At 38.0% G+C, this 14887-nt stretch overlaps 1 protein-coding gene across 1 annotated transcript; it reads left to right on the forward strand.

Annotated features, from left to right (window-relative positions):
* Nucleotides 1–1053: 1053 nt before the first annotated feature.
* Nucleotides 1054–3198, forward strand: RpL4 (ribosomal protein L4). Its single transcript, XM_067762431.1, has 4 exons — nucleotides 1054–1189; nucleotides 1383–1563; nucleotides 1616–1986; nucleotides 2347–3198. Exons 1-4 carry the CDS (start codon nucleotides 1187–1189, stop codon nucleotides 3040–3042), a joined length of 1251 nt encoding a protein of 416 aa, XP_067618532.1. The 5' UTR covers nucleotides 1054–1186; the 3' UTR covers nucleotides 3043–3198.
* Nucleotides 3199–14887: the final 11689 nt, after the last annotated feature.

Raw genomic sequence — 14887 nt, forward strand, 5'->3', positions numbered from 1 at the left:
GTATGTTCAAAGGATGTCAAAAGTGCACGATTTCTTGGTGTCGTCACGTTTCATAAAATTACCTACATATGTTCAGCCGCACTAATAGATCATATCATGGTTAATAAATTGATCATAAAATTAAAAAAATTGTTCGAAAGAATTATGCTTTTCAGTACTTATTGGGTATTTGCAAACTGATTGCTACCCTGCAAAAATCGCGAGTACTCCATGCACGCATGTATGGAGTACTCGCTATGGACCAACCGAGTGCTCCAAAATTAACCACAATTCATAAAAAAAATATGTCCAATTAACATTGCGATGTCCTAGGACTGGACCATATACTCCAGCTCCGCATTACATCAGAGTAATCCATGGAGTACCCACAGTCTAATAAACATCGTGTAGTGATTACAATAGTTAAAAACGATCAATGATCGGCTTACAATATGATCATGTAGAAACATGAGTTGGTCCATTGCTGCATTACAGTGGAGTATAATGGTAAGTACTCCAGTGGACCACATGGTCCAACGATTTTTGCAGGGTACTCATACTAATAATTTTCGAAAAATCGCAAGAAACAACACAGTTAATGGATGTCAACTCGATTTGGGAGAAAAATCGCTCCAATTGTCAAAAAATTTGTCAGCAGAGCAAAACCTCTTGTGATTGAATCATGCTCTGAGGTAAGAATTACAAAATGTCGAAAATACTCTTTAATAAATGCATTGATTTCCAGCGACAATAAAAAGCATCCATTCCAAATATAAAATAATAAGCAAGGAATAGCAAAAGCAATAAACTTACTCATCGCGGTAAAGATTAAAGTCCATTATAATTGATTTTTTATTTGAAATGAAATGTTTGTAATGCAAATTTTTGAATTTCAATTCCGAAACTGCCTAATAAAATAAATTTGCTCATAATTGAATCAAATTGTAGTCATTTAAAAACTGCAGCCGTTCATGCAGTAAAGAAATACAACGTCACATCTAGATGTCGCCCATTTTAGTTAACTTTTTTAAACTGTCAACGCTTATCCATTTTATAGCGGCATCTATGCCGTAACGTGACAGCGCTTTTCAGCCATCTTGAGCTTCCGCCCGTTTGCTGTCTTTTCTGTCCCCTTTTGTTTGCTAGAGATCGTCTTCTGCTATTAAAGCGGAATTTTGAGCGATTTCTATAAAATAATTAAAGAAAAATGGTAAGCTAGCGCGTTAAAACGTTTGGATTATAATAATAAAAACGATTGATGCTTATAAATTCAACGTAACGCCACATTGAGTGACATTTGTTATGAATTCTGAAGTACACGTGTTAGATGTGGCAATTGGAAGCCGCAGTTCGTGTGTGTAATTTGCTCATATATATATTTTTTGTATATATTTGCTGTATAGAGTTTAGCGAATGCGAGGCCATTGGTTTCCGTTTATTCGGATAAAAATGAACAACTTAAGGACAAGAATATTTGTTTGCCAACCGTCTTCAAAGCGCCCATTCGGCCAGATATTGTGAATGAAGTGCATCAGCTAATGCGCCGCAACAGCCGTCAACCTTATGCCGTTAGCGAACAAGCAGGTATTTAAAAAGACATGATGGTGGATTAGATTTATTATTTTTTTGTGCATAGGTCATCAAACATCTGCTGAATCGTGGGGTACTGGTCGTGCTGTCGCACGTATTCCCCGTGTTCGTGGTGGTGGTACTCATCGTTCTGGTCAGGGTGCCTTCGGTAATATGTGTCGTGGTGGACGCATGTTTGCGCCCACGAAGACTTTTCGTCGCTGGCACCGCAAAGTTAATGTGAACCAACGTCGATATGCGCTAGTATCTGCTATTGCTGCATCTGGTGTACCAGCTCTTGTACAATCTAAGGGCCATATCATTGATGGAGTTTCCGAATTTCCATTGGTTGTATCCGATGAAGTGCAAAAACTACAGAAAACCAAACAAGCTGTAGTATTTTTGAGGCGCATGAAAATCTGGGCTGATATCCAAAAGGTAAATATAATAACATTAATTACAAAGGGAGACTAAATGACCATACAGTTGGCAGAACATTTTTCAAAATATTGCTCATAATACCCGTAAAATTGAAGCTTTCCGACATCTTGAATATACAAAATATATTGCCAAATTTGGTATTTTGCAGTATTCCGTGCGATTGCAAGTGAAATAACTTCTATACGCTGGAGTTTACATAAACAAAGTACTGCAAGATTAAATGCTTTTCATTAGGCGTTCCGTTGATTAGCAACTGATGCTTCTCAGTCGGGGTATTTGAAAAGTACATTAATTTACATACATGCGTGTGAAGATGCATTTTTTTAATATATATTTTTTTCCTCCAATCTTTGACAGGTATACAAGTCGCAACGTTTCCGTGCTGGTCGTGGTACAATGCGTGATCGGCGTCGTATTGCTCGTCGTGGGCCCTTGATTGTCTATTATAAGGATGAGGGTCTTCGTCGAGCCTTCCGTAACATCCCTGGCATTGAAACAATGAATGTCGACAAAATGAATTTGTTGAAATTGGCTCCAGGTGGTCATGTTGGCCGTTTTGTTATTTGGACTGAGTCGGCATTTGCACGTTTGAATGAATTGTTCGGTTCATGGAAGACACCATCAACCTTGAAGAAGGGTTACAATTTGCCACAACCAAAAATGGCCAATACAGATTTAGCACGCTTGTTGAAGTCTGAAGAAATCCGTAAAGTATTACGTGATCCACGCAAAAAGGTATTCCGTCGAGTCCGCCGTTTAAATCCATTGTCCAACGTTCGTCAATTGATCAAATTGAATCCTTACGCTGAGGTGTTGAGACGTCGTGCTGCATTAGCTGCTGAAAAACGTACAATTGCCAAAAAATTGGCAATCTCAAAGAAACGTAAAGTGGATTTGGCAAAATCACACTTTGCTGCTGTTGCATCGAAAGCGCAAGCCAACCGTAGCAAGATGTTGCAGAAAGTTTTGGCTGAACGTAAGAAGAAAGTAGCTGCTAAGAAAGCTGCTGCTAAAAAAACTGCTGCCAAAAAAGATGCACCAGCCAAGAAGTAAAAAGGGGATCATGATGAAATGAATACATCATGAACGGAATAGTAATTTTTTGACTTTTTTTGTTTAATATGTAATGGACAGAGAAAAGGTCTATGCGTAATACAAAATACTTCTTGAGAAAAAGGAAATACATAGTTATTATTTAAATTAATAAAATAGATGATTTATTGAATTTATTTAATAGGTTGTCCGCGGAAATTCATTATGAAGTACTAGGTAATCGAAATTTTTACAACAAAATGTTTTTAAACTTGGGTTTATGAAATCCTTTTATTGTCGTTATCGGTTTTGAAATTTCATTCGAACATCAGAGGAAAAAATCCATAATTTATGAAAGAAATATTTATGTTTCGAAATCTGAATAACTCCTAAAATAACATTCGGAAGTTCTATCGTCACAACTCAGTCTCAAATTGAAAATTTTGCTTAATATTGTCAACAACGATGGCGACCTGTTAACTGACGTACAATGTGTGCTTAAGTTGTGTAGGGAACTTTTCTCATTGCCAGCTAGCGAGGGGAAGAGACGGACCCGATATCCAATCGACGATGGTGGAAGACTCTTTCAGGCACCCGACTATTACGTAGTGAGAATGGCAATATTCCTTCTAAAAAATCACAAGGCGCCAGGAAATGACGGAATACCAGCCGAGCTGTTCCAACACGGAGGCAAAGAGTTGGTAAAGAGCATGCATCAACTCGTATGCAAAATATCGTCGGATTAGCGCATGCCTCCAGATTGGAACTTAAGTGTACTTTGCCTAATCCCCAGAAAGGCGATGGCGCAAACCGCGGAATCAGCCTGCTTAATGTCGAGCCTTAGCAGTGCGGCTTTAGACCTACTAAATCTACTCTCGATCTTCACGATAAGAGAAGCGGCACATACCACACACATTCCCGTTAGCGGACTTTGATGACAATGTCTGAATGGTCGTGCCCATTGAATGGGGTGAAGCACTGTTAACACAACACACCATCTTTTCACCGACTTCAAAGCAGCGTTCGCTGCTGTATGCTGTTAGGTCTGAATTAAGGTTTCCTGTAAAGTTAATTAGGCTCTGCCAAATGACCTTGAGCAACACCACCAGCTCCGTAAATATAGGGAGCCATTCGAAACCAAACGAGGCTTCAGAGAAGGTAAGCCTTTCTTGCGATTTCTTTAATATAATGCTGGACTTCATGATTTGAGCAGCAAAACTAAACCACAATGGTACAATCTATGCGTATGCTGATATTGATATTATTGGTCTGGATAAACATACTGTGAGTTCGGTCTTTTCGGGATTAGAGTAAGAAGCAAAAAAGGGGGCTTGCGGTAAATGGCGACAAGAAGAATTCTTGTTGACTTCCAAAAAAAGAATCGCCGCATTGGCAGCCACATAACTCTTGGCGGATAGACATTCGGAACTGCGAAGGATTTCGTTTTTTAGGAAGCAGACCAAACCAATGCCAGCTTAGAAATCTAGCGGAGAATCACTCTTGTCAACAAGTGCTACTTTGAACTGAGTAGGCAATTGGAGATTGCTCTTGGAGTGTTCGAGAGAAAAGCTCTCCGCAAAATGTATGGTCCTGTCCTTGATGCCCAACCAAGTACCCCACTAGACATTTTTGAGGAAATAGTCAGAAAAATATCATAGACTCGACCACGAGGCAGCGGATCATCAAAGCAGGAGACGTCAATGGGTGGGCTATCGAGTGGGTTTCCCAACAAATTTCACCGAAAGGGAGAGCTCTGCTCGAAGGATTTGGCTGCCTTCATGTAGCTCTACTAAACATATGTAGGTGTACAAGATAGCGTCTCAAGGAATGGCTTCGGTTCCATTATCGATATAAAACGTTTGTTAGCTCCAATCTCTACAGACTGTGTCAGGGAAATATCAGTTAATGCTACAAAAAAGTGACCACTTAGCAATTATTTTCGATATCAAATTTGAAGAGGGAAGCAGGCTTAAAACGAAATCTGTACCCAGAAATAATTTGCGCTCGAAGGACCTAATGGAGGTAAAATTATTGTATTCAAGGAAGACATAGCTTACATAGCTTTTGTTGTAATTGCCAAGCACTTAAGCGAAATAATATGCGACACACACATAACCTAACAGAAGAGGCTCTGGCGACCCCAAGCTCCCCATGGAACTTGGGGTGGGGAGTGAGGGATGGCCTGAAGGTTTAATGTGGCCATATAAATCGTTCCCGAGATGGTCGGGCTAGCACTTTAATGGTGCTGCGTTACCGGAGCGTACCGGATCTGTATCCGGCAAAGGATCATCAAATCAATAACACTCCCCAAAGCCTTCGGGGAGTAACCTTATCGCTACAACAACAACAACAACACACGCATAACCAGCGCCCAATCATGGCTAGGGCAACATGACTGGCGTAACTAAAAATGAAGGCAGTACTCATATCAATTATGAAAAACAGAAGATAACAAATTTTAAGGACTTCCTTTATATCAATATCAAAAAAAAAAAAAAAAAAAAAAAATTAAAAAGGTCTTTTTTAAACAAAGACCAAATCTTGTTGAGCTTTGATATTCAAATTTTAGCATAACCACTAGGGCGGGTCGATTTAAAAATCACTCATTGCTCTGTGAGTCGTATTCTAGGGTTCAAAATAAGAAACTTTTCCGAAGGAACCATACCTCTAAAACGAATTCTTATGTCCCCCAATTTGGGTCGAACTTTTGGGTAGGGGCAAATTTTGAAAAATCCCACTTTGACCCATTTAGAGTGCTCCAATCGAGTCCAAATATATGACTGACCCCCACTAACTTTGGAGGCCCGACCCACCGATGCCAGTGGCACACCCCCTGGAACCCCCCTGGGGGTTCACCATACAAACATTTCAAAAAATCGCTGGTTTTGCACTTTACATGAAAAAATCAGCTAAATGGCTATGTTTTTTCTTTTTGGAGTTTATTTTTCTCTTTAGAAATTTATTTAGTCAGAACATATGTAAATGAAAAAATGAATTTAACTTAGTAATAGAAAAGAAATTAAAAAAAATTATTAGAAATTAGCGTTTTTACAACCCTTTTAAAACCAAGGCATCACTGTGATGCATTTGCATCTCGTAAACATAGTTATGTGGGTTTTTTATTCAACCGTTTTAAAAAATGAAGGTATCGCTGTGACAAAATTGCAGATCGTAAAATTGCTTGTGTTGTTTTTTTTAAGCCACCACAAGACACATCAGGTAGAATTGAAATTACCATTTCATTCTTATTACCTCGTCTCGTAGACCATATATAACGCAACAGTTTTTGTGAATGCATTAAGTCGTTGTGAAGAACTCAATTTCAGATAAAAAAATATTTCAAAAAAAAAAAAAAAAAAGTGAAGTGACCATTCCAAATCAAAAAGTTTACAATGAATCCACCATCCTCTACACCGCAAGATGAAGCAACTACATCATCAACTATCGAAAAGGTCGTTGCTTCTTTTCTCGGTAGACACAAAAGCCCTAACTACGAGCAGATAGTGAACGACTTAATCAATAATTATGCGAAAATGGCTTAAAGGCTTATTTAAATTAGTTTCTCAAAATTCTATAACTTGTTTACCTAACTAATATTTTCTTTCCAGGCGTAAATATGTCCTTAAAAATTCACTTTCTGCACTCACATTTGAGCTTTTTTCCGGCAAATCTTGGCGACGAAAGTGACGAACATGGCGAAAGGTTTCATCAGCAAATGAAATTAATTGAGAATCGATATCAAGGATTCTGGGACGTCGCAATGATGGGTGACTACTGCTGGTTTCTCATAAGAGAAACCGATCCTAAACTGAATAAGCGTCAAAGTAGAACACATAATTATTTCGACTACATAGTAAAATCAAATTAAGATAAAGATTGTTAGAATATAGTATAAACATAAATAAATTAAAAAAAAAGTTAAAAATATGGGAAATTTCATTCATAAATTGAACTTTTAACTAAATAGAAACAGAGCATAGCTAGATATTTCACTCTTCTTTATACCATACATACGTTTTGAGGTATACGTTGAAATTGCCCAACCTGGGTATTTTTATTTGATCGCTTATAACTTACGTAGTTTTGCATCGATTTTTTTCGATGGTAGCTTATCTTTTTTTTAATTAGACAGAGCTTTACGTAAAGAAAAAACATCTGGAAAAAAAGTTGTGGTTTTGGAATGCTGCCCTCGCAAAGAGTAATTTTTTTTCATATTTTTTCATAAAAAAAAAAAACATCTGAAATTATAAGCTAATATCTCGAAAACTATCTGGTTGAGCACAAAACAATGTATGATGCATTTATAGCAAATTTTATTGTCTTTCCGATTCTGTAAACTTTTTTGCAATTGCTTTACCCGTTCGTGAGATATACGTAATTAAAGGGAGCCATCTTTTTGGTTTTTCGAATAACGGTAAATAGCAAATATCTCAAAAACCGTACCATAGAATCAAAAATGAACTCAATTTTCGAAATCAGGGGGTGATTTTACATACGAATTTCATAACGGCGTTTCTGGTAAAGAGAAAAAGTTGAAATTCGTGGTCCAGTGTAACCACTGTAAAATTTTTATGAGGACCAACAATATTGTGGCGTATATTAACATTTCTAACGTCACTATGCTGTTAATAAATAATCCCAACGACAGTACGCCATTTACACACATACATAGAAAGAAACGGTAATATTTCGCACACATAACCAGCAGCTTGAAGTGAAGAGATTATTTCTCATCATATATATAACCTCAACAAACATTGAAAACAAAAATCTCAAATGTTTGGGAAAAATATTGATTCTCAGTTTGATATTCAGTTATTTATCATTTGAAACAAAATATTTTCTCGACTTTTTCTCAAACGTCGATCTTCAACTTGAGAATAATTTGAGACATACTTGAAAATTTTTTTCTCTCAAATGTTTGAGAAAACATTAATTCTCAGTTTGATATTCAGCATTATTAATCATTTGAAGCTAAATAATCTCTCAACTTTTTCTCAAACGTGGTTCTTCAACTTGAGAATGGTTTGAGATATACTTGTATTTCGTTCCGTTCTGGTAGAAAACCATCGATTTTCGTTAATAATAATGTGAATTTTATATATATTCCGATTGGTTCTTTAATATTAAATATATGTGTAAGTAGGCTTTCCAATCTATATTTTATGTGCGAATAAAACTAAATTATTCCACTGTTTTCCCAACGTTTCGCTAATATTTTTATTTTTAGCATCATCAGGGGAATATTTATTAATTTATCTGTTACAAACAATATATAAAAATTATGAAAATTATAAATTAGTTTTCAAAACAGACATGAAAAACAACAAAGAAAAATAATTTGGTGAATAGCTTAACATTTAACAAGATAAACTTACGTTATTTTGTCATTAAATCAAAACAGTTGTAAAAAACATTAAAAACATAAATCATCACAATATAATCATTACCATCTGACTATCATGGTAGCTTTGTCCATTGTACAGGTTTATAAGTATGATATGTATGAGAGGGAAACAATTTCTTTCCCTTTCTAACACACGGCAGTTTGACACTTCGGTCAGTGTCAAACTAGCGTGGAACCCAGTGGAACCTGCGTGGAACATGAGTTTTGACACTGAACGAAGTGTCAAAATTACCGGGGTTGCTTCGTCGAAAGCGACACAGGGAAGCAAAAAAGGGATCGGAATATCAGATATGGGTTGCTGTGATGGTAAATTTCTTTTAACGAATTTAGTAGGAAATTTTAAGTGCACCCATGTGGGTCCTTCAGAAAATTATAAAAAAGTCTTCAATTGGGGTATCTGAGGACGCGTAGTTATTTCAGTATTAAGAATACAAACACGGGAGTTAAGTTTTTCTACCCGTTCAAAAGTTCTCCGCGAAAAACAGTTTGAAACCGAGGTCGACTGCAATAACCCGTCCAAAAAAGCGGAAAGAAAAATGAATAGCCCGTTTTGTCCTGTTGTCAATAGTCCGAAGAGAAAAAGTATTCGAATTATTGGAAGCGAGGCAAAAACGCGTCTATTAATACCTCCCCCGACGGTTTTGGTCGTGTTTTAGCAATCGTCCCCGTAAAAAAGTATCACAATTTGCAAATTAAAATTGTCCAAAATATATGGTTATTAAAGAGAGATGTAATTAAGTGCTCGTTTGAAAGGAAATAAGTATATTTCTTTGTAATATAAGAAAAAAAATTTTAAGCAGTTTTCGATAGCAGCTACTAAACTTTGTTTGGTCCTAAGAAGTACAACAGTGCCAAATAGCATCCACAAAAAAAACGAACAAGAACAAGCATTTTATCAGGTGAGCGTGGCTGTGTATGTGCGTGCTGCTACATATCCTACTTGTAGACCTGTACAATGGCTTTGTCAATACTAAAAATTATTGTTTTGTAAACAAACAATGTAAGCGGCCGCTATGTTTTCCGTATCTTCGCGTTTATTGATCGTCTTTTCTCGTCTTTCCATAATTCTCAGGCTCTCAAGTGTATATCTTGTTGCTTCTCTCTTTTCCTTATCAATAATTTTCGTGTTGGTAAAGTCAGCTGAGTGTCCACTTGTTAATATATGCTGCGCTAGTGCTGTACTTGTTTTTTGTTTTCTGATGTCCGTTTCATGCTCGCCTAGTCTAACCGAAAGAGGTCGTTTTGTAGTACCAATATATATTTTTCTACATTCGTCGTTTTCATCGCCTTTGCATGTTACCTCGTATATAACATTGTTTTGTTGTTGGTGTTCTAAGGGATGCTTTGTTCTTGTATATATTGTGGACATGGTTTGGTTTGACCTGTAAGCTAGTACTGTGTTAGGTGTTTTTGCTATGCTGTGGTAAACATTTTCGGTGAGTCGTGGTATGTATGTTGCGCTGAAGAATTTCTTTTGTGTTTGTGGTTCCGAATTTGTTATTATTTGGTTGTGGCAGTTTCTTTTCATGAGCTCCTGGTCTATTAATTCGCGTATTAAACTTTTTGGATAATTATTTTTGCTTAGAATGTTGTTTAGTTTTTCTAAGTTTGTTTCGTGAAATTTATTGTGGCTTATGGCCAACACTTTACTTATAAGGTTCTTAGCCGTGTTAATTTTGTACTTTTTTGGTTGCGATGATTAGCGAAACGTTGGGAAAACAGTGGAATAATTTAGTTTTATTCGCACATAAAATATAGATTGGAAAGCCTACTTACACATATATTTAATGTGAATACTTTTAGCGCCAATGTGTCTAAATTTTAATAAAATTTAATTTTATTAAATTTTAATTTAAGTATATAAATAGTGTTTAAATTTAAAGTACATAATAAGTGTTTATGAAACCCAAAAATAAAATAAAACATAGTACAACATGCTTATTTTACCTCAATGCTATCGATAGTGTCGTCGATAGTGCCCTTGATATTTCGTCGATCTCTAATTTGCATACTTTAGCTGGAAATGTAAACAAGCGATTTTATTGAGCGAAGTTGGACATAAAGTGAAAAAATAAGGATGTATTTATACATTTTAATAATATTAAGTGATATTGTACTACATTATGCATAAATCTAAACGAGTTAAGTTAGGTTGAACTGGCCGGTCCATGAGGACCTCACATAGTCTGATTGAGTCCGTAGTGTTACCAGAAGTTTGTTTTAACGACCAAACTGAAAAACCCTATCAAAAACCAGGACCTATGTTATAACATAACTCCGTCCTCTTGGCAAATACTAGAACCTTCCTAGGACTTAAGCCACTTACTGCTTCTAGATTTGACAGCTGTATCACTCCTAATAGCTGGAGTCTTAGCCTGGCAAGTGCAGGGCACGAGCGCAGAACGTGCTCGATCGTTTCTTCCTCCAAACCGCACTTCCTACATCTGCTATTACTGACCAAGGCTAATTTAAAGGCATGTGACGCCAGAAGGCAGTGTCCAGTCAGAATACCCGTCATGAGTCTACAGTCCTCTCTTTTCAATGATAGAAGCAACTTTGTTAGTCTAAGGTTGTAAGACATACACATAATATTCGACACTTTACAGCCCCGCGCTTGAACCCACGCCTTTCCCGCTGGGTCGATCATGTGAACCTCTCGTCTTCGCTTAGTCTCGCCCAGTCTAATTGGGACGTCTACGGAGCAAGCTTCAAGGGATGCGCCCTTTTTAGCTATTTCGTCCGCTTTTTCATTACCATCTATTCCCATATGCCCTGGGACCCAATATAGATATATGCTTCTCCCTGTCCCGATTCTCTCCAGAGACTGCTGACACTCTAACACACATTTAGATGCTGTGCTATGCGAGATTATTGCCTTAATTGCTGCTTGACTGTCAATATAAAAGTTAACATGGTTGCAGCTTAAGCTATTCTCTTCCAGGGTCTCTACTGCTTTGGTTACGGCTAATATTTCCACTTGGAAAACGCTACAGTAATCCGGCAGCCTGTAGGAACTGCTTATTTCCGGATCAGCGCAGTATACCGCAGACCCTACTACTTCCACTACTTTGGAACCATCGGTGTACACATGTATCGCCTCGTCCGCCATTTGCGCACCCTTGCGCCAACCGTCCACCTCTATTGTGGCCTTAAGATCTCCCTCGAAGCGCAGATAGGGAATCAGGTAGTCTGTTCGTCTTGTGATTGATGACGCTATACTACTATGGCTATATGGTCGGCGCTCAAGCTGCCCCGAAGCACCGAGCCTGGTTGCGGTCGTTAATGCTTTGTTCTTTGCTACCAGGTCTACAGGTGGAATGTGCAGAATGGCATACAGTGCAGCCGTCGGGGTTGTTTTCATGGCTCCCGTAATGCTAAGCATCGATAGTGTGCATACCCCCTCTAATTTTTTGAGGTATGTTGTTTTTTGTGTGGCTTTCCACCAAACAAGAACTCCATAGTATAGAATAGGGCTTACAATCGCTGTAAAAACCCAATTATAAGGAGATGGCGATAGGCCCCCGTACACCACAGCATTCTTTTACATGCATAGAGTGCCGTTGAGGCCTTCTTGACCCTCTCCTCCACGTTGAGTTTCCATGACAACTTACTGAATTGTAACCCTCTCGGTGTATTCCACGGGTGCGTCTGCATTTGCGAGATGAGCCAATCTTTCAACATCCAACACAAACTCCTGCAAATTCTCATTCGCTTTTTGGTAACGGTTTTGCAACTAATTTGGTATATCTGTTTTCTATTCTCGCTTCCATAACGTCTCTCCACAGCGGCCATCAATGCTTCATAACTGTTCCGTCCGTACTCTGGAATCGTCTGTAAGATATCCGCTGTAGGCAACTTATCTTCAGCATTCCAGTTGTTCACTGCTGCGGTCTTCTCAAACTGTAGCTTAAAGACCTGAAAAGGAACCGTCAAAGGATGGTGTCTTTACCTTTGGATTACTCGCTGAAACTGTTGAGCGATTTATTTGCAACTCCTGTATACGACATCTCAAAGCTTCTATCTCGGCATCCATTTTGTCCTCGAGCTGTACAATTTTTGTATTCTGTGCTTCTAACTGCGAAGACATTTGTGTCACCTGCAATGATAAGCGCTCCTCTTGTGCTTCCATCTTGGATGTAATCTGTCTCGACATTTCTGAAATACGCGTTTCTTGTGTTTCAACTGCTCAGCCAACTGAGATGTCATATATGTTTTCTGTTCTTCTAGTTGAGATGACATTGTCGATGTTAGAGCAGATATTGCAGCCAAAATCATGTTCAAGTCTGTGCTCGTAACTGTCTGCGATATTTCGTTTTTCTATTCAATTTTTGTTGTTGTCTTGTCCCCATCAGGATGAAAGACATCATCGTCCACGTTAATTCCTTCCGACTCCATAGCATCTCGTAGTCGTGCCTGAAGTTCGATCTTTTTACCGGTTGTATTCAATCCACGGTTCTCCAACTCCTTTTTCAGTTGCTGGATCTTCAATTCACTCCACTTTGCCATGTCCAATTTGTATTCAAAATCTTCAGAATTTATTCAACAATTCCTCTTCTGACACCAATTGCCGATTGTAACGAATATTGGGAAATTCCACTTATTTGCAACCTTCTGCTAACGTTCGAATCACTAAACTGTTGAATAAATAACTCCAATATTCAATAATGTAAAATGGTCTTTATTAGACTACTTTCAACTACAATAACACTTCTATTTCTCAACAGATAGCGTGCTTAAATCAAACTAATTTCATGATTGCTCAACTTGCGCTTTTTTATACTCTTCGATTTCCTCGTTCGCATACTTCTAAGCGTTTCTAGAATTTAACTTAGTTACCAGCTATAAAATTACCAGCTATAACTACAGATGCACGTTATAGCTTCTCATATGCGCGTGTATATTTGAGTGATACTTGCACAAATTATTGCCTACTTTTGTGAGCATCTCAGATAAGATATATGCCTGTTTGTGCGTTTCTCTCCGATGCGTGTACGTACATATGTGTAGACATAATGATTGATTCGTTTATCTAGATACGAGTGACTGCTTAGTATCGGCTTAGAGATGGTAGTATCCCTTAGTGTTGCTAATATTCGTCACAGTCTTTTTATTTTCTCCTTTAGTTGCATTATCAAGGTGCCCTGAGCTATGTGTAAGGTTTCATGTTTGTAGCTCAGTGAGTAGTTCTCTACCTCTTAATATCTAGATCCATGTCCCATCTAGAAAGCTTTTTGCCCTAAGTATTTCAACCTTATAGAGCCCAAAGTTTCAGGTTTCTGGGTTATCGGGAAGTTGCTTAAAACTAAAAACAAAATTTCCAAGTTCGGACGATTTTTTGAATCCTCACTATCCCTGGACCATCGAAGGGAAATTGTTTTCCTCATGTTGCACTGTCATGGAGTTCTGAAATATGTTTTTAGTTTCAATAATCTAGCTCAACGGTAAGTAACTCAAATAGTGGTCGCAAAATTCCACATGTTGTAAATGGACTTTTTAAATATCCCTGAATATCTCGATCCTTGTTCCATCTAGAAAACTCTTGTCCTGTTTCGTTCAAAGTTTCAGATCTCTGAGCTATCGGGAAGTTTCTGAAAATTCAAAAGAAAAATTTCCAAGCTCGGACGTTTTTTAGAAATTTTATGATATTTGTAAAATATAGCAAAATTTTTTCCCCTCACGATGAATTGTCACCGGGTACCGAAGTTTCAAAACTCTAGCTCTCCGGAAAGCTACTCAAAAATGGGTCGCAAGAGTTTCCAATTTCATCTGGAAATTGGTGGAAAAACATGAAATGAAACTAATATAAAGGAAGTAAAAAGTGGGGCAAGTCGTCATTAAAATTCGCAGCCATGACATCGAGATGCGTCCACCAAAAAAAATCATCTGGGAATGGAATGTCGTTATCAAGAAAAGAATAATGTTAATGTTAAGGAATACCATCACCGGTTTATGAAGATAATAAGTGGTCGCACTGCGGAGGTGTATCACGTCTTTTTCGAATGCCCAAGGTCTCATAATTTCAAATGTAGACTGCGCAGTATATTTGGGAAAATTACACTCCCGAAACAATTGCGGCTACAAAGTATCGAAAAGTGAACGGGGGAGTCCAGAGTCATCGCAGGCTGGAAGAAGTCTGGAAAGTCAGCGCCGCAGAAGTAAAGACTAGGCAACAACAATAAACAAAAGAAACTCGAATGGGAAACCTGGTGTAAGTAAATAATCAAGACATTATATCAAAGGCACGGATTGGAGACAAGGCCTCTCCAACCGCGCAAATAACAACATCGGAGAGAACGATTATTACCCACATAGATACGCCATGATATGGTACGGATGGGAGACAAGGCATCCCCAACCGTCCAAATAACAACCTGGGAGGGAATGGTTTTAACCTACATACATAGATAGCCCATGCGTAGGCACGGATTGGAAGCAAGGTCTCTTTCCATTCCAGCCGCG

This window comes from Eurosta solidaginis, chromosome 1 (assembly GCF_040869045.1).
Source record: "Eurosta solidaginis isolate ZX-2024a chromosome 1, ASM4086904v1, whole genome shotgun sequence".
Lineage (NCBI taxonomy): Eukaryota > Metazoa > Arthropoda > Insecta > Diptera > Tephritidae > Eurosta > Eurosta solidaginis.